This window comes from Aedes aegypti, chromosome 1 (genome assembly GCF_002204515.2).
Source record: "Aedes aegypti strain LVP_AGWG chromosome 1, AaegL5.0 Primary Assembly, whole genome shotgun sequence".
Lineage (NCBI taxonomy): Eukaryota > Metazoa > Arthropoda > Insecta > Diptera > Culicidae > Aedes > Aedes aegypti.
Window position 1 is genome coordinate 193,149,390 of NC_035107.1, and position 19,722 is coordinate 193,169,111.

Sequence of the window (19,722 nt, forward strand, 5' to 3'; positions counted from 1 at the left end):
GTTCGTTCGGACGCGGGCTCATTTCTTTCGCGAGTCGTGAGAAAGTACTGATCGATAGGGTGAGAAGCCTTCCGATTGTATACACTAAACGTAAACTTCATGCTGATTCATCATTGACTGGATTGAATAAAGCTTAGAAATATTTAATGGGGTTCTGCACTGTTTTGATTTTGTATGAGGTTTTGACGTTTACTGGCCTTGTTGTTTACTAATTTTATAAAGGAGTGAAAGAGTGAGACTGCTTTCTATGCAGAGCCCCATACATTAATGTACAATATAAAGCGCATTGCGCACATTATAAGTGCGAGATTGCGAATAAAAATGCGGGATTACGTTGGATCGACCACCGCGCTTACTCAGCATACGAACACGAATGATACACGAATACCAAACCGATCCGACTTAGAGTGTTTTATGTATTTTGGACAGAGCGTTACGCGTATATAATTTGGCCACCTCCATTTGATTTTACCGTAAATGGCTAAATTATATACGCGTAACGGTCTGTCCAAATAACTTTGATCACCCCCATCCCGCACTTTTATTTACGGTTCCGCACTTATAGGGAGTCCAGCTTCCAATGCAATTTATAATGACGTATGAGCCTCTGTACGTGCCATAAATTATTTTGTTCTTTTGACTTTTACTGTGCGCCGTGTGTTGGTGCTGTCTCGCTCTCTCTCAAGGGCAACTTGAAAACAGGACGCACAGTAAAAGTCAAACGTTTTATAGCATGCATATGCTCATGGACTGATGCACGTTATTGTAGTTATTGCGTATTTGTAGTTATTAATTTATTGTTGTAAATGTAGTTATTAATTTATTGTTACTTAGGTTGCACTAATACAAACTGATTGCATCATCAGTAGTGTGTATGACGTAGTCCTGGTGCCGTGGTGGCTTGGACGTGGTGCATAAAATTCCTCCAAGATAATCGGATTGTAAAACATAACAATACGTGTAAAAAACAAACATTTAAAACAGCCCGTTCAAAAAAAAAAATGTTCCGGCGGTACGGTATTTGCAGAAAGTCGAAAAAAAAGGAAGCGCGTTCGAAACACCCGAGGATAACACAGTCGGTTTTTTTGCTCAAAATTCTATGGAAAGTAGAATCGATCCCTTCAGGGTCATCAAACGGTTAAAAAGCACCCACAACCGTTTGTTAGTTGCGTAAAATCCACCCGGACAGAACGCGCAATATGAACAAAAATATTAAACTTCGAAAAAAACCATTTTCCGTCTAAGAAACGACCGAAAGTTCCACAACGTGAAAAAATAAACGATCTGGAAGGCTTACAAAAGAAAAAGTATCATACTGGAACAAACTCACCGGATTGATTCTCTCAAATAGGGATGGGAAATGTACTGTACACACTTAATTTATTTCGCCGAGGCCGGCGAAATGAATTGCCGAGAACCCAACAGCTGAGATCTCGGCGAAAATTCCGGTAAAAAGTTCGAGGTGCCGACTAAACTGCGAAATGAGAAGACCACCTCAGCTGTCAAAATTTTACGAAGAGATCGGTATTCCGTTGCCGAAAATCTCGGCAGTTATTGGCGAAATTCAGCAAAAGATTTCTGTGCTTATTTGATGGAAGAAAAAGCAGAAGCATAACTGAAAGTAATTATTGTGGATGAATAACGCATTTATTTTGCAATTTTAAACAGGAAGTCATAATGTATCCTAGTTTTTGTTGGCAAAAATACAACGGTAGGTAGCCCTGAGTTTGACCAGTTTGTGGAACCCCCTTGTGTTAATCAAAGTGCTTATACCACTGGTGTGCGTGTTTTGACGTTTCTTTTACCTGACGAAATAGTCCATTTTACGAGACGTTTTTGATCAGCTGATCGCTTATTTTATTATTTTTTTAAGGCACTCTGTGCTTGTAGCCACTACTGTGCCGGTATCAGTTGATCTGTAGCTTCTTTACCGATACAGATCTATTTTTAACTTATCTATATTTACATCTTCTTTCACTCTCTCCTACTCTTTCACTCTCACACCGAGCAGGTAGGAAAGAGCTCTGCTGTTAGTGAGGCTAGCTGCCTGCGAAGAGGGTCAGTTTGTCTCAGTCACCATCTGATACTGACGTAGGATGGATGTGCTCCCCAAAGCAGGGTCCTCCGTGAGGTGTCATCTGGTGGCTGGACGGGTTTTTTGTGGAGGGGCTGGGAATCGAATCCATGACCTTCCGCTTATGAAGCGAAAGCGTAACCTCAAGGCTACAGACCCCCCTATCGCTTATTTTATGAATGAAATTTTGACAGTAGGCTGTGTCTTAACGTGTGAAAGTAACAGCAATATTATCAGTGTTGTAGTTTCGTAAAATGGACTACATAAATGTTTTACGCTTTGCGAATGACACACTCGAGATTTTCTCCCGCGGTATTTTCCCGATAAGTTCTTTCGTGTTTCCACGCGAATCCGCTGCGTACCTGTCCGCTTCGTCTAACAGTTTTCAAGTGCAAAAATCTTCGGGTAATGATGCATGGGAAACCAAATTCCAAACGTCTGCCAAAACATCGATATCGTTATGCTTGCCGCTCTCCCCCATGCCGAAAAGATGCTCCAGAACATTACCTGAAAATAAAATAAAGCTTTGAATGTCTGAGGAACTGGATAGATCATTTATACGCACGAATAATTATGATTATTAGCAAAAAAGTAAATTACTTGTTGACATCTTCCAAGTTCAGAAGCTTTCATTTACGCATTGAACTTTGAGTAGCACATGTTAACGAGATTTCAGTAAAAATAAGCTTTATCTAGTGGATTCGTCATTTCACTTTACCGAAATGAAATTCAGAGCAAACATTTACCGCCTCTACATTCGCATTTTTCTACACGACCATCAAAATCCAAAGCAAACCATGAACGTTCAAAGCAAAAAAAATGTCACGGCGCCTTAACAACTAAAAACCTTAAAACCTGAAATGACTCGAGCACAATGCACATTGGTCCACGGATCGAAATTAAGTGGAATAAATTAATAACTTGAAAAATATAAGAGATATGGTTTTGGTGTCTTCTGAACATTTGTTTGTCTGGTCAAGGCGCGTTATATTCAAAAGTGTCCTAAGCGCCAAATTTCATAGCTTTCGAAATTCGCTCTCAAACTGTTTTATTTCAAAAGATAGCGCAACAGAATGTTCTACAGTATTGAAAATTATAGAAAATATGGAAACTTTGTAGAACATCATTTTTTCTATATCAGATAGTTTGAGAGATATAGGTGTCTTTAGAACTTTATGGTGAAAAAGTTGCGAAATGGTTGAAAAAGCGCCTTTCGAAGATGTAATTCAGCTACTTGTCCTATAACAGTCGAGATAAAGCAATGATTGGTATGCATAAGAGCTGCCAACACACCTTAATATTGATAACTAAAAAACAAAAATAAAATAAACCAATTTAAAAAAAAAGCATATTTTCGCTTTATTTTTTGTTCAACACCTTTTCTAAAGACGCTCTTTTCGTAAATAAATAGTTTATTATAGTTGTGGGAAAGGATGAATCAAAAAATGATTCGCATGTTTTAGCACAGTGTACCTCACGCTCGCGCACGCAAACACCGATGAAAAACGTCTCATCAGTAAGAACACCATCAAGAAGCAGTCGTCATTCAAGTTTTCACTCTCGACCAACCGAACGCGAGAACGAATCACCACAAAGCGAAGAAGCAACAAAGCAAAACGTAAAGCAACAGTACCAGTTGTAGTTTAAAGGGAAGCAGAACAGAACAGAATCGAGAGTCGACCACGGAGGACGGACATATCTTCTAGAGTGGTGCGCGTCGTGTGAGTGGTGTTTATTGTTGTTACAACCAAGAAAATCGTCATTGATCTTTTACTAGTCACCTTCCACAGCAAGTTATAAAAAGTGCAATCATAAATAAATACATCTCACGCGTAGTTCCAAGTCGAATTAGTGGCAGTTTATTATGCAGTTTGCTTCCGTGCATTATATCGTCGCGTAATCGGATATCGAGAAGTGACCTCAAAGTAAGGCGACGTCGCTTTTTCTAAGACAACATAAGACTTAGTACGAAAATGGCGTCGCGGCGTCGTGCACTTGAGATGGCATCGAGTTCTGGCCAATCGGGGTCCCAGCGGCGGCACTGGTGAAGGACATTGTGATCTATGCTTCTTGAATGAGTATCCGGAGGAAGTGCACAGGAAGTGACCACCACTGTCTATCGAGTCGAAGTAAGGATTCACCACCGCACAGCAAAAAAGAAGAAAATGAAAGCGCATCACCAAAAAAATCGATAATTTCGTGTGCTCGTTTCGCAATCGCCTTCTGCTGGCTCGCGGAGGGAGAGGGCGATGTGCCAAGGGATCTTTGAACTTTTGGGTGTTCATTTGACCTCATACCTCACAACATGCACAGAGCCGAGCTATCGACGACGGTATCATCGTGCGCTCGGAGTATACAAGGTAGTGGTGTGCGGGATGGAAATGTGTATGGGGCTGTAACCAGGGGTCCTCAAATTTTATTGGAGGGTCAGTTGTAGAGATGGGCAAGTACGGTATACAATACAATTTTGAAAGCGAATCGTACACACCAAATTTTAAGTTTGCCTTCCAGCAAAATGAAATGCTGGAATGGATTCAGCAATGCATATTTTGCTGATAATTCAGTAAAGTAAGCTTTGATTGCTGCATATTCAGTAAACTTTGAGTTTACTGAAACTATCAGCAAGACATCTGTCAAAAACTTGTAGTTTTTTTCTTGTCACCAAAAAGATGGTTCTTCCATTCTATAACAGGCGTTTGTAAGTATTAAAAACCTTTTCGAAACATAGAATCATTTTACATTTGTTTCTGTTTTCAGATATTGTTATAAACTTCATTCGTTAAATCGCAGGATGAATCAGATTGCTACAGGATAACACCGAAATATGCTGGAGTCTTCGCCAATTCGTAGAACCTATTGGAAACAAATGATCACAAAGTTTTTCATAGAGCAACTCTTCGTAGCAAATAGAGTGATAAAATTCCATTTATTGTATAATTAAAACATGTGACACAATAAAGTACTACCTTAGCGTGGAATCATAAAACATTTGATGTATTCAATCGAATTCACGAATGACTGAAAATATTTGAATTACTGGTTGATCAGCAAATGCAAATACGCATTGCTGAACGTTCAGCATAAGAGCTGTGATTTTTCTGGCAATCCAGATTGCTGAACGATCAGCAAATTTTATTTTGCTGGATGGATTGCTGAAATTACAGCACAAAAAAAATCAGCAAAATTTTGCTGGTTACCAGCAATAAAAATTTGGTGTGTAGGTGACTCACTCACAAAAGTGAATCGATTATTTTTAACAATTCAGTGACTCTTTCAAAAATCAAAAATAATCTACCTATGAAAAATAAAACGAACAAAACATAACAATTTATGAATTATTTTTGTTTATATATGAAGCTACTTCAAACATTACTTTTGCTAACTTTTGCACGGGAGTGTATACTACAAAAAAAGTACATTTTATATTTATTTTGTATTTTCTCATCGTAATAGGCTATTTTTTATTACGCCAATCTGTCGACCGGCCTACTTTTCTGCACTGAAATATACAGCGCAGTAATAGTAGTTCACGGAACAAGTTGCAGCCTGGGGGATGCGAAGAGGAAATCTCGCGAAACTTTTCTAAAGGACCTATCTAACATTGAGAGCCTCTCTTTGATTACTTTCTCTTTTATCAATAACTGCGTCACATAAACCTTTTCTGTTGAGTTTTTTGTATGAAACGCTAGTCAAAGAAATTCCCTTTTGGTCTATAGTGAAAAATTTCCCAAAAGCTTTAGCATTCCACTGTTATAATCGAAAGAGAGCGAAAGAGGAGAGAATCTCTCATATGTACATAGATCCTTTAGTAATCTTCAGCAAGAAATCAACAAGCAGCCAGGCTGCTGTCAATCATAAATTTTCGTAAAAATGATCTGAGTGTGCCTAGAAATGCACGGTCATGATTTCGTCACGCTAAAAAAAAGTTATATAATTTATGCAACAGAAAGACCACCAACTATTAAGAAAAAATGTACTTGGCCTAAATTATGCATGAGTATTTTCCAACTTTTCTAAAATATGTTTCTAACTAACATACGGCTGGCAACTTTATGATTTAGTATATTTATTGGATTAAATGTCTACACCGAACTGTTAAAGATTTGTTTGAAGTATTTTAAGGGTGCCCTTTAACTGTGGTTTCCTGCGAGACAACCAAACAAACAACGGTTAGCACTCGTGGAAAAGTTTGTGTTCAATTTGAGCAACCAAAAGGATCGAGCCCGCACCTCCTAAATTGCAGCATGATGATTTTTACAGCACAAGTCGTAAATTTATCCTACGAGGCTTGCCGAGTTACGACGAGTGCTGTAAAAATCGAGTTCTGCAACGAGTTACGTACAGCATTTTTTTGCAATTTCCTAGAAGACCACTTGAGAATATAGTAGAAGACCACTATATCGGAATGCATTCACCATCATTTTACAATTTCTGAAAAATGGTTGTGTAATGATTCATTACGCTACGCAAAACAGTTGCGTAATGAGAAAGTGTTGCGTAATGAATCATTACAGCACTGGCAGGTCCGTCACACTCGGGCTCAGATTGGGTAGAGTAAAGTGGGGCAAAAGTTCGAGTGGGGTAAGAGTTTCTTTTTAAGATTTCTAGCTCAATTCAAAACAAATCTTATAAATGTCATGGTGGTTCGAATGATATTCAAGTAAAAGATTTTCAATCCAAATATCATAAAAATCGATTGAGATTTGGAAAAGTTATGGCTGTTTGTAGTTTTTTGACGTGAATATTGTAATTTTTGGTCAAACTTTCGTTGCATGGAACCAATTGAAGATAAAATCTTTTTCAATATTTTATTTAAGGGCGTTTCTAGGCCTATCATAAGGTTGCTTTGAGGTGTATTAGTTTTAGCATAAATGCTTGAAATAATTTTTGCCCCATAGTGGGGCAAAAGTTCGAATCAGCGGGGCAAAAGTTCGACCCATGTATAAAGTCACGGAAAAATTTTCAAATTGCCTAAAATCCACATATTATCTTCAAACTCAGTTAAATTTGTGTGATCGTGTGAAAACTGCTACCAAAATTTTACATTTCCACTTAGTTTTGAGAAAAACTGCTATTTTTGAGTATATTACAATTAACTTGGTTTTGGGCATTTTTTGATGAAAATTTAGTGTATATTTTTCGTCAAACTTAAGTTTGCGGCTGGTGTAAAGTATGTCTGTCTTAAAAGGATCGATATTTTGTGTTTTCGCCAGCGAACTTTTGCCCCACACTAGATTCGAACTCTTGCCCCACCGGTGGGGCAAAAGTTCGAATTAGACAATCAATTTTGAAACTGTTATAAGTAAAAATGGGTAAATATTTTAACACAAGTTTGTTCAGCAAAATTATAGCCAATATGTTGAAGGTTCACAGTATGGTATTTGTTTTGTTTAAACTGCTATTGTTTTCCTGGAAACTTTGATTATACCACTAAGGTCGAACTTTTGCCCCACCTTACTCTACCACTTCTTGTACTGCATTTGGTCCCTCGGTAGTGCAAAAGGTACCCAAGTTTGACAGATCGCAGTACACTTTTCACGCCATTCTAGATTACCTTATGAGCCATAAAATTTTGGGCAACTGCAAGGGACATGGAGGTCTTTAATGTGTCTTTGGCACTGGTTTCAGTTGCGTAATGACTATCCCCACACAGCATACTTCAGTGCAGGAAAGTAGGCCATTTTATGACAGATTGGCGTGATGAAAAACAGCCCATTACGATGATAAATGGCAAAATAGTCATTACTCATCCGAAACCAGTTGTGTAATGATAATTACGCTACGCTTTTTCATTACGCAACATTACAGAACAATTTTAAGAAATTGTAAAATAATGGTGAATGCATCTCGATATGATTGTTGATACCCTCAAGTGTTTTTTTTTTACGAAATTGCAAAAAATGTCGTGCGCAACTCGTTTCAGAACTCGATTTTTACAACACTCGCCGTAATTATCCAACGAGGCTTGCCGACTCATGCTGTAAAAATCATCATTCTGCCATTTGTTGTGTAAACTACCATTCTACAAACACTCTATCAAAGTAGAAGATCTTGATGCGTTTGACGTGCATAAGTACCTTGGATAACTGGGCTTCAAATTCGGTAACACGATGCAATCAAAGGATAGGTACTTTACAACCATTATCCGTATCACCACCAACCTAGCAAAGAAAATCAAATTTTGACTTCGCCTTCCTTGTAAAAAACTTACCGCAGCGTAAGATATTAATCTTATAATTGCCACAAAGTAGTTATTATGGAGTGCGTCATAGTAACAATCACTTTTTACACATATTACAGAAAAAATATACTAAAACTAATTAAAGTGTACTTTGCATTGCTTCTTAAACACTATGATTGAATTTATTTCCTTTAAGAAATTCGGCAGAGCATTCCATAGACCGACACCCTTCACGAAAAATGTACCTGAATATTGTGACGTATAATGAACTGGAATGGAAAAATTTCTGCTTCTATTACTTCTTAAGGATCTCAATTTTGTGTACAAATATCTACACATAGCATAGTCCACGCCTCATGCCCATAGAGGACTACCGGTCTTATGAGCGTTTTGTACATCGTACATTTGGTGCGGGGGTGAATCTTTCTTGACCGCAGTTTCTTCTGGAGCCCATAGTAGGCACGACTTCCGCTAATGATGCGCCTTCGTATTTCCTGACTAACATTGTTGTCAGCCGTCAACAAGGATCCGAGGTAGACGAACTCGTCCACCACCTCGAAGGTATCCCCGTCTATCGTAACACTGCTTCCTAGGCGGGCCATGTCGCGCTCAGTTCCGCTTACCAGCATGTACTTTGTTTTCGACGCATTCACCATTAGCCCGACTCTTGTTGCTTCGCGTCTTAGGCGGGTGAACAAATCTGCCACCGTTTCAAATTTTCTCCCAATAATATCCATGTTGTCCGCGAAGCAAACAAATTGTCAGGATCTCGTGAAAATCGTGCCTCGACTGTTAAGTCCGGCTCTCCGCATGACACCTTCAAGCGCAATATTGAACAACAGGCACGAAAGTCCGTCGCCCTGTCGTAGTCCCTGCCGAGACTCGAACGAACTGGAGTGTTCGCCCGAGATCTTCACGCAGTTTTGCACACCGACCATCGTTGCTCTGATCAATCTTGTGAGCTTCCCGGGGAAGCTGTTGTCATCCATGATTTTCCATAACTCTACGCGGTCGATACTATCGTATGCCGCCTTGAAATCGATGAACAAATGGTGCGTAGGGACCTGGTACTCACGGCATTTCTGGAGGATTTTCCGCACGGAAAAGATCTGGTCAGTTGTCGAGCGGCCGTCGATGAAACCTGCTTGATAACTTCCCACGAACTCGTTTGCTATAGATGATAGACGACGGAAGAGAATCTGGGATAGCACTTTGTAGGCGGCGTTTAGGATGGTGATTGCACGATAATTTTCACACTCCAGTTTGTCGCCTTTTTTGTAGATAGGGCATATAACGCCTTGCTTACACTTCTCCGGTAGCTGTGCCGTTTCCCAGATTCTGACTATCAGCCGATGCAGATAAGCGGCCAACCTGTCCGGGCTCATCTAGATGAGTTCGGCTCCGATACCATCCTTGCCAGCGGCATTGTTGTTCTTGAGCTGTTGAAAGGCATCCTTAACTTCCCCCATGGGGGGGGGGGTCTGGTTGGTTTCCGCTGTCCGCTGTGCTGACGTAGCCATCGCCTTCGCTGTCCTGACCTTCTGTGCCTGTGTTCGCTGCGCCATTCAGGTGTTCATCGTATTGCTGCTTCCACCTTTCGATCACCTCCTTATCCCGGCACATCTCAGCTCGCGGCACGAAGCCTTTGCGGGATGTTTTGAGCTTCTGATAGAACTTCCGCGTTTCTTGAGAACGGCACAGCAACTCCATCTCTTGGCATTCCACCTCTTCCAGGCGGCGCTTTTTGTCCCGGAATAGGCGGGTTTGCTGTTTCCGCTTCAGTCTGTATCGTTCCACGTTTTGCCGTGTACCATGCTGTAGCATTGCAGCCCGCGCTGCATTCTTCTCCTCTATAACTTCCTGGCACTCCTCGTCGAACTAATCGTTTCTTGAGCTCCGTTCCACATATCCGACAATGCTGTCGGCAGCGTCGTTAATGCCTGCTTTGACTGTCCTCCAACAGTCCTCAAGAGGGGCCCTATCGAGCTCGCCCTCATCCGGCAACGCTGCCTCAAGATGCTGCGCGTACGCATTGGCGACATCCGGTTGTTTCAGCCGCTCCAGATTGTACCGGGCAGGCGTCGGTACCGTACATCATTGATGACGGATAGTTTTGGGCGCAGTTTTACCATCACCAGGTAGTGGTCGGAGTCAATGTTAGCGCCACGATAGGTTCTAACGTCGGTTATGTCGGAGAAATGCCGTCCATCAATCAAAACGTGGTCGATATGCGATTCTGTCTGCTGAGGTGATCTCCAGGTGTACCGAAACGGAAGGCTGTGCTGGAAATAGGTGCTACGAATGGCCATGTTCTTGGAGGCAGCAAAATCTATCAGTCGTAGGCCGTTCTCGTTCGTCAACCGGTGGGCGCTGGCCAACCTGAGCCTTCAAATCTCCTATGATGATCATGACGTCGTGGCTTGGGCAGCGGTCGTACTCACGTTCGAGCTGCGCGTAAAATGCGTCCATGTCATCATCAGTGCTTCCGGAGTGTGGGCTATGCACGTAGATTATGCTGAAGTAAAAGAATCAGCCTTTGATTCTTAACTTGCACATTCGTTCATTGATCGGCCACCACCCGATCACGCGCCTTTGCATATCACCCAGCACTATGAAAACTGTTCCCAGCTCGCGTGTGTTGCCGCAGCTCTGGTAGATGGTATGATTACGTCTAAACGTTCGCACCAATGCTCCTGTCCAGCACACCTCCTGCAGCGCTACGATGTCGAAACCGCGGGTTTTCAGTACATCGGAGAGTATGCGAGTACTTCCAATGAAGTTGAGAGATTTGCAGTTCCACGTACCGAGTTTCCAATCGCTAGTCCATTTTCATCGCTGTGGTCTCTGCCGATTGTTTCGGTCCGTATTCTCTCGTTGACGTTCCTGTGCTGATGTGTTTTTACGGTTGGCTTGCAGGGCCTGACACCAACCCCCTAGATTTCCGGAGGATCATTCTCCCTAAATTTTCGGAGGGCCATAGTGCGCAGTTTAGCATAGAGTCCTTCTCTGACACTCGGACGATGATCAGCCGCCCCTGACATGGGGAACAGACGCTGTTGTGAGCAGTGTTGCATTTGAACGCGTTCAGTTTGCGTTCCAGTTCAAATTTTTGAACGAGAGATCATGTAGGCTTGAACATTGATCAGATCAAAAAGTTGAACCCATGAGAGCTGAAAAGTGAACGCGGATTGAAAATTGTTTCCAAGGTGCATGCACAACACATTTCTATGCGAAAGTCGCACAAAAGATGCTAAGAAAGATTGATGGTCACATCAATTTGGAATTATATGAATTCAACATAGTTTGATGTATTTATTTCGTATTTATAGCTGCAGTGTGCATTTTGAAGTGAACGGAGCGTTCATGTGCATTGTTAGAACTTTGCACGAAAGTTCAATGTTTGCGTTCTCGTTCAAAAATGGAACGCGTTCAGTTCACTTTCGTCTCGCGTTCAGTTCAAAAGGCATCACTGGTTGTGAGCCGCTCTTAACATGGAGTACAGACGCTCCAGTACCACGAGGAGGTAGGGATAGGAGTTGCTGGGCAAGAGGCTAAGGACCGCACAAAAGGGGTCTATTTTATTCCTGCAGGTACGCGAGGTACCAATGGTACGCCATGCCCAGCCATTTACCGCACCGACAATGTAGGTTTATATGGAAATTACTATGGAGAAATGTTCCAAACACGCTAATACTGTAATGTAATTACAAACTTATCATCCCATAGTAAAACCTCATTATTCAAACCTTAATGTAGGATGTTGCAGAAGAAACAAATGCCTTTTGAGTAAGTTTTGTAGATGTTTGCAGGGCTATAATCCCATATGAAGCAAAATAATAGCAAACAAACTCATGAATACCTCCTTCCCCTATCCGTCGGATTGAATTTCTCTCTGTGTTGGAAACATTTTTCAAAATATGGAGAACCATATTAATTTCCATATAAACCTACTTTGTCTTGCACGCCCAACCCCCCCCCGCCCCCTTAAAAGCACCATTTAGAAAGATGGTAATTTTACAGAACGCTATGGTAAAAGAGATATGGGAGATTGGATTTTCAAACTTTTTTTAAATTTTGAACCGCCCTATTGCACTAGCCTTTACAAAATTGTACATGAGAATGTACTCAATCGATTCAAGTAGTTTCATTCGGTACCAACTTAGTATTGAGTATCGCAACTAAAAATAATCGATTCCAAGTTTACTTGGCATCGAATCAGAAGCATCAAGTATTTACTCGTATTCACTTGGATCAATTCATCCCACCTAAGAATTCTTGGGAGATTTTTCATTGCAATTCCATTATTGGGCAGCCAAACGATTTTCTTAAGCAAATTTTAAAGTAATTCCTTTTGGCATATCTTGCAAAATCATTGAAAGAATTTCAAGAATAATTCCTGGGGTGATTATTTTAGCAATTTTTGAAGGGATCCCTGGTGGAGTCTTCGTATGTATTCCAGAAGATTTTGAAAAAATCGCATGAAAATTTCCTGAAGATTTTCCCCTATTTATCGATGAATAGTCGTGTAGCAATCTCTGTAGCACCAAGACCCATTGCAATGCTAAAAAAAGAAAATTAGACTTTAGATACCGTTTTGCGTAGAAAAGAGATTTTAGGGACATTAGACACCTTTGTTCGCGTTTTGGGGCTTTTCATTTCGGTATAAACATTCATTTCGCTCTTATAGTTTGGTTCAGCATAATAAAAATGTTTCCGAACCTGTTCCTGACTTTCTCATGCTCAAGTTATAAAGCGCCTCCGGATGTTCGATGATTAACAGAACAATATATATTTGAATAAACATAAAGATGTTCTGTTAAAAAGTACTGTTCCATAACATTGAAATAAACGCTACCTTTATCAATACAGTCGATGGATTGTGATACTTTTCCCCGAATGACCCGTTGCCCCGAAAAGTGATGCATTTAAAAAAGAGGGCAAAAATAGTGCTCAGTGAACGCGTACTAGAAAGAACGATAAGCAATCAAAAGAAGGTGATATATGATCAGTCTCAACTAAACACATATTGCCAAAGATGACAAGGTCGGTCAACATGGTGTTGAAAAATCGTAGTTTTTCAAAGCAAGGGAAGATGCAGACTTTTCGTGAGACTTCGGCTAGCGCAGCACACTAAGATTCAGATGAGCTGAGAGAAAGTTTGGCCGGAGACTCGTTAGCACTTGGGATGGCGAAACCGATACGAAATGTCTGTACCGTAAAACGGGGTAACTTTGATAATGCAGGTAATTTTGATAGGGCGAGACCCACAACATATTAAACGAAATAACAAAGTTTCTGTTAATCAGTTAAGCAAAACGAATGCAAAAGTAAAGACTATTAGCACAGTATTAGTATGACACTTCATGTCAAAGCTGTTTTCGTTGGAATCAAGTGAATTTGAGGATTTATATGCGAATATTAAAAATTTCTAAGATTTTAGCATTTTTGCAACGTTTACAAACAACCTGTTCTACGATCACTATTTGATGAAGACATAATGAGTTCGTCACTTATACTTGACAGCCTAGTTATAGAAGAACATGAATTCGGTTTAAAATCTCTTAGCGAAAACCATTTTGAAATTTCTATATAGCGTTAAACGCCTAGAGGTATGCAACGCCCTATAAATGTTCCGGAATTCATTCAATTTTGTTCGATTCATACACCGTTATCAAAGTTACCCCAAAACAGAAAACCGACTTTCGATTATATGAAAAATAATATATCCATTCAGAATAAATCTGTTGGCAATTTATCAAGTGCAATCGATAGCTAGGATGTCAGTACTTGTACAAAATGCATAAATATTGAAGTTTTCTTCGAAAAAACTATCAAAGTTACCCCGTTTTAGGTACGTCAATGTTTAATTAAGTGCTTATATCATGTTTAATAATTGTTTAAAATCCCGGCTCACAGTGACAGTTCGTGACAGCAAAATATTGGGTCATTTTGCTGTTACGGACTGTCACTGTGAGCTGGGATCTCATTGATTAAAACATATATTTGCATTTCATCAAAGGTGACACAAATCGAATAAGCATCAATGCATGTACATATATTCAAAACTAATGGCACGAGGTACTCATTCTGATTGAATATTTAGCTTTTTTAAATACACATTTTTTACTGCTTCCAATAAAAGTTAAAATTATGTGCAAAGAAAACTATTACTCTTTTCTCTTGTTTGTCCAGACCCAAGGAACAATTGGAAGCTTTTAAGATACTTACGTGTTTAATACAAGCTGCATAGCAGCAACCATTGCTGAACAAATTTTTAGTTGAATCATTAATTGAATAAAATTAATTTCCGCTTATAAAAAAGCTGGTATTCCACTTGAAGTTTGTGTTTTGAATACGAGCTGAATAAACTTCCGAAAATGCAAATATAGTAGCTTTTGTACTACAACACATAAGAAGTTTAACAATTGACTGATTAAAAGCTTCTATAGGTTGTAGCCATCATTTTAGTAAAATATTGAACATTTGATTAACAACAAATCGTACAAAAGTTCCAGCGTCTTATACTTAAAATGTTGACCAACATGATTAGTAAAACTTAAAAACAATACGAATAACAGTATATGAGTATGCTTTTATTCAAGCAAAACACATCATGTCTTTTTATGTTATTTTCAAATGTTTTTCAAATCAAATCTAAGACATGTAGGCGACTATGGATCAACGTGAGTAAAGGGTTATTGATATCGGAAAAAGTTACTAACCATAACATGTTAAATGATAATCGAAGTATACATAATAATTTAACAATAATTACATGAAAGTGGTTACCCAACTAACAATCCCGAGTCACAAATAAACATACATATTTAACTATTGTTGAATAATGGTGACAGCTGAAAAAATACCCTGAAAAGAACTGAGAAGATGCTATTTAGATCCAAATTTAAGACAATGTTCAATATTTGTCATTGGAATGAATAATAGTAGAATCAACACTTATTAAACTTCTCCAAAGAATCTCTGCCGACTTGTCAAGATTGTTTTACTAATGAGTTGAACAAGTCATTTTTCCTTCTATTAAAGAGCCAATATTCCATCAAACAAATATAATTGTGTGAACAGATGTACAAGAGACGAACTAACGTTTTGGTTGCTTCGCACTTCAGCTATTTCCATGCTTAACATGAACATGATTTAAAGCTGAATAGGTATTTTATAAAATCTTAATACAACATAGATATATCATCCGAACAGTTAATCCAAAGAAGGTCAAAATAAAGATTAATAAACACATTGTTCAGCAACAAATAAGCCTTACAAAAGAGGTCACACCATAGCAAAATTTTCGAAAATTGGACAAAATATTTAAAAATTGCGTTGTATTCCTAATGTATTACAATGTTCAACTTACTAATATTATTATTATTTATCTCTATTTGAGCGGCTTTTCGCCCTTGGCGAATTCGTCACTAACTTACAAATATATGAAAACATATTGGATACAATAATAACTGATGCTTTCTCAATACAATTATTCAATTATGTTTAGAAAATATTTTGAATCAGTCTTCTGATATAGGATTATTTTGAAAAACAAAAAGAGCACATTTAACATACAAATGGTTGAAATATACTTTATATTTCTATAATGCATTATAGAAATGCTTAATATATGGAAAAGTATAACAAAAACTTAAAATATTAATCTAATAAATCTTTCGAAAGATTGAAGGTACACAACAAAAGAAAAGTAGGGATTTTCATCAAGCCTGCCTTGATTGTCGTTGGTAAGCTGGAGTTATCTTGCAATTTGTTCCATATTTCGTGTGTAATATCTGTGCTTCCCTCCCAGGTTAGCACATTTCTGTACTCCTGAGAAATATGCTAACTCTAATCGAGATACATAATAAAGGAGAGTTGACTGTAGTATCAAATTACCGGTTTTCGATCGTCAAACGAAATTTCCACTAATATCAGTTTTGTTACATGAGACACTTAATATTGTAATGTTTTCACCGGCAATGTAGAGCACAAATTACGTCAAAAGGTTATGTATAACGATTATAAAGAACGCTAAAAAAATGATTGCTAACGATCATTTACATGAAGAATTTAAACATTCATATTCAGCTGGAATTCTGTCCATTTACACAGAGTCCACACAATGAAAAACTTTTAATTAATACAATAGAAAAGTAACATAAGCGCGAGCGTAACAGCTAAAACCGGTTGGGAACCCATGCCCTGTGGTACTTTAAACAGCGCTTCTGTGACCAAGGGGAAGAGAACATAAGGTCCATGCTGTCGTCGTCCCACACACCCCACAGGCATTAGTCGTCGGCAGTAGTCAGATCGGAAGGGATTGGAAACGAGCACACAAACAGCAGGAGCAGAAGCAGCAAGGGGTTGTGGAAGTATCGATTTTTTCGTTCGTTCATTTTTAACTCGTTGACCACAAGAGACAGCAAGCGAAGAAGAGCCCTCGTGACTAATCCGAAACCGTGTGCGCTCTGCTAATAGTGTGTTCCGTGTCTCTGCTTCGTTTTAGTGTCAATGTGAGTGAGCAAAGATATATACTTACTGCCGTCAGTCAGCGCGGAGAGTCTAAGCCAAAGGTGTCCTTCAAGAGTCTCAAGTAGCTCAAGGTAGCTCGCTTTTGAAAAGCAGCAGCAAAGATTAGTTTCTAAGTAAGGCCACACGGTGAGCCAGGGCACTCCAGGATGAGTTCCGGGCAGTCCCAGCAGTTCTGTGTTCGGTGGAACAGTCACCTCGGCAGCATAGGAGCCGCATTTCCACAGGTAAGCAAACCAAGCCATTGTCGTATCACTCTGAAAATACGACCATCGAAAAAAAACAGAACATTCATGGAAGCACTTTGTCTACGGAGGGCATTCTGTTTTACACCCCCTTATCAGTAGAGTTGTGGAAAAAACTAGCAAACAACAACGAAGGGAGCATTTGTATGGGTGTTCTCTAGCAGTTTTATGTGAGTGTCTGTGCGCGACCCATAGTCGATCATATTACACAACGCTCTAGAAGCGCACCGTCGCGTCGAGGAGGGTCCTAAAGCTGGCATTCAATTTTTATACGATTCAGTGATGTGTTTAAATACCCCGTCGGTTATCCGCCCTTCCTTACCATGCGCTCGTGCGCTCCGCTCTCTTGTGTTGTCGTTGTCGGTCTCACTCGATTCAAAGTTGATGGTTGGGTTGGATGTTCTCTCCGCACCATCGGATCCATAAGGCACCTTAGGGGCCGCAACCGCGACGACACACAGTGGCGCACGGCCGTATAAAACATCAATAAATTATGTTCTTAACACAATTTTTGTAGACTTCTGTACCATCGAGTGATGATTTTTCAGAATTTGAGACCGATTGTTTTTGTTTTTGGTTTATGGCAGTATTGATTGATAGCCTTCATTTGGAAACGTAGTTCTTAGCTTTCGATTTGAAGATAACTATTTGAATGAACCGAATATAGTACTATATAATTCAATTCCACTAGAGTTTGTATCCTTATGTCGAAGGATGTAAACACTAGTGAAATTAACGTTCAACGCTCCGTCATCGTAATCATCGTCATCATCGAACATTCAAAAGCAGTTTTTCGGTTCAAATCCAAAAATTATTCGATGAAAATATGTTCACTGTGTTTCGGTTGGATTTGAACGAAATTTTGAACGAAAAAACTGCTTTTGAAAATTTCAAAATCAATGACGGATCCTGTCCCCTAAATGGTATAGTATCAAATCAATAATCAATATTTCAAGAAATACTATAACACTACCATTCTCCCTATAGAATATTCCGGGCCAACTTAGGTCGCCCGTTGTGACCAAACCTAGCTGGCCAATTGGACCGAGTTTGCCATGCCAGTGAAACCACTGCTAAATATTGATATATTCGGGTCAGGAATACTTTATAAGAGGAATGAAGTGATGTTTGAATTAAAAATATAAACTAAATTTTGATTGGAAATTAGCTCAATATCCCTATCCAGCTTTTTACGCTAGCTTGCCATAACTTTTGGATCACCCCTTTCTGACATTTCTTGCCTTCACTATATTTTTTTTAGCTCAATCAAAGCAAGCTTTGTAATTAACTTTCAATGTTAACAACGTTTTTATTGTCAAAAATATTCACTCTTTTTTTCTGGCTACCATAATCAGAAAAGTATTTTCCAATTCTTTTACGATTTTCCTTTATTTTCAGGTTGATAATCGAGCAACTCAAAATAGAAAATTGAGACAAATAGGATCTACGGACGGACTCAATACCGATTGTTCTATCATTACAACTAGTGCATCGGTATCCGAGTATGTTCCAGTATGCCGTTTAAAAACAAAAAGTGATAATTTTAAACAAAACGAATCTGTAAAATATTGCTGCAAGCCTTTTAAATCGACATATAAAGCTATCCATGAGGACTTTCCGTGATAGGACTGACAGCTGAAAGTGTGCATGCAACCGAAATGAAAGGGTAAACACAAAATGCTAGTGTTAACAGAGCTTAACATTTTCCTTTGTGATTGAGCTGCCACTCCGATCGGCAAACGTCAAAAGCTCATGGTAAACAAAAAAAACAGCTGATCGCAGCTTTCTCATGGATTGCCTTATTGAAGCAAAATATAGTATAACCAGGTGCGTCTCACTCGGGTTCAGATTGGGTACCACTTCTAGTACTGCATTTGGTTTCTTGGTACTGTAAAAGGTACCCAAGTTTGACAGATCGCATTACACTCTTCACGGCATTCTAGATTTTGCTCCATTGATACTTGCATCAATAAACGCTAATGATTTGTCCAAAGTTGAGGACAAGGAATTCCTTTAAATTGGCACCTAAAATCATACAAATGAAACGTAAATAAATTAAATATAGCCAAGTTAAGTGAAAATTCATGACACTTGCATCAATAAATGCTAATCACACTAAGACTGAACTATAAAAACTGTAGGCAAGAAATGTCAAAATCGAATCACCCTCTGTTGTTTTATAGCTTAACGTGGATAATTGCATGAACTAATCTACGATGACGTCACGCTGCAACTTTCAGCGGGAAGAAAACCTTTACTGCGGGTCGTGTTTACAAAAAATGAACGATTTCGTTGTACATTCATCCACTTTGTGTTCATTCGGTGAACATTCGTTGTCCGGATGTCATTTAATGTAAACATTGCACGCATTTAGAGCAGAAAAGAAAAAGAAAGTCGAGGATAAAAGAAGACCGTGGATAAGTCCATTATTTTTGCATAGCTATGATTAAAATTGGTAATCCGAACCGGGAATCAAACCCAGACACCTTCAACATGACTTTGCTTTATAGCCGCGGACTCTAATCACTCGACTAAGGAAGGCCCCTGATCTGCTTGGTGTTCAACCGATAACTGATGGCTCTGAACAACATGTGCAATGGTTTTACTGGTATCGATTATATGTGCTAAGAAGTGATGTGTGAGTGTAGGTACTCAAACTTGATCGGCTTCGTCGATAACGGGAGATCATT

At 39.3% G+C, this 19,722-nt stretch overlaps 1 protein-coding gene across 6 annotated transcripts in view; it reads left to right on the forward strand.

Annotated features, from left to right (window-relative positions):
* The first annotated feature begins 3,608 nt into the window (after nt 1-3,608).
* Nucleotides 3,609-19,722, forward strand: part of LOC5572726 (protein tramtrack, beta isoform) — a 68,630-nt gene continuing 52,516 nt past the window's right edge. Inside the window, exons 1-2 of one of the 6 annotated variants that reach the window (XM_021856012.1) lie at nt 3,609-4,203; nt 16,676-17,014. In XM_021856012.1, coding sequence (XP_021711704.1) covers nt 16,937-17,014 — 78 coding nt within the window. In that variant the 5' untranslated portion in view covers nt 3,609-4,203; nt 16,676-16,936. Of the gene's footprint in view, nt 4,204-16,470; nt 16,631-16,675; nt 17,015-19,722 lie in introns of those variants that run through there. The other 5 variants (XM_021856011.1, XM_021856019.1, XM_021856027.1 and 2 more) reach the window with 5 other exon arrangements.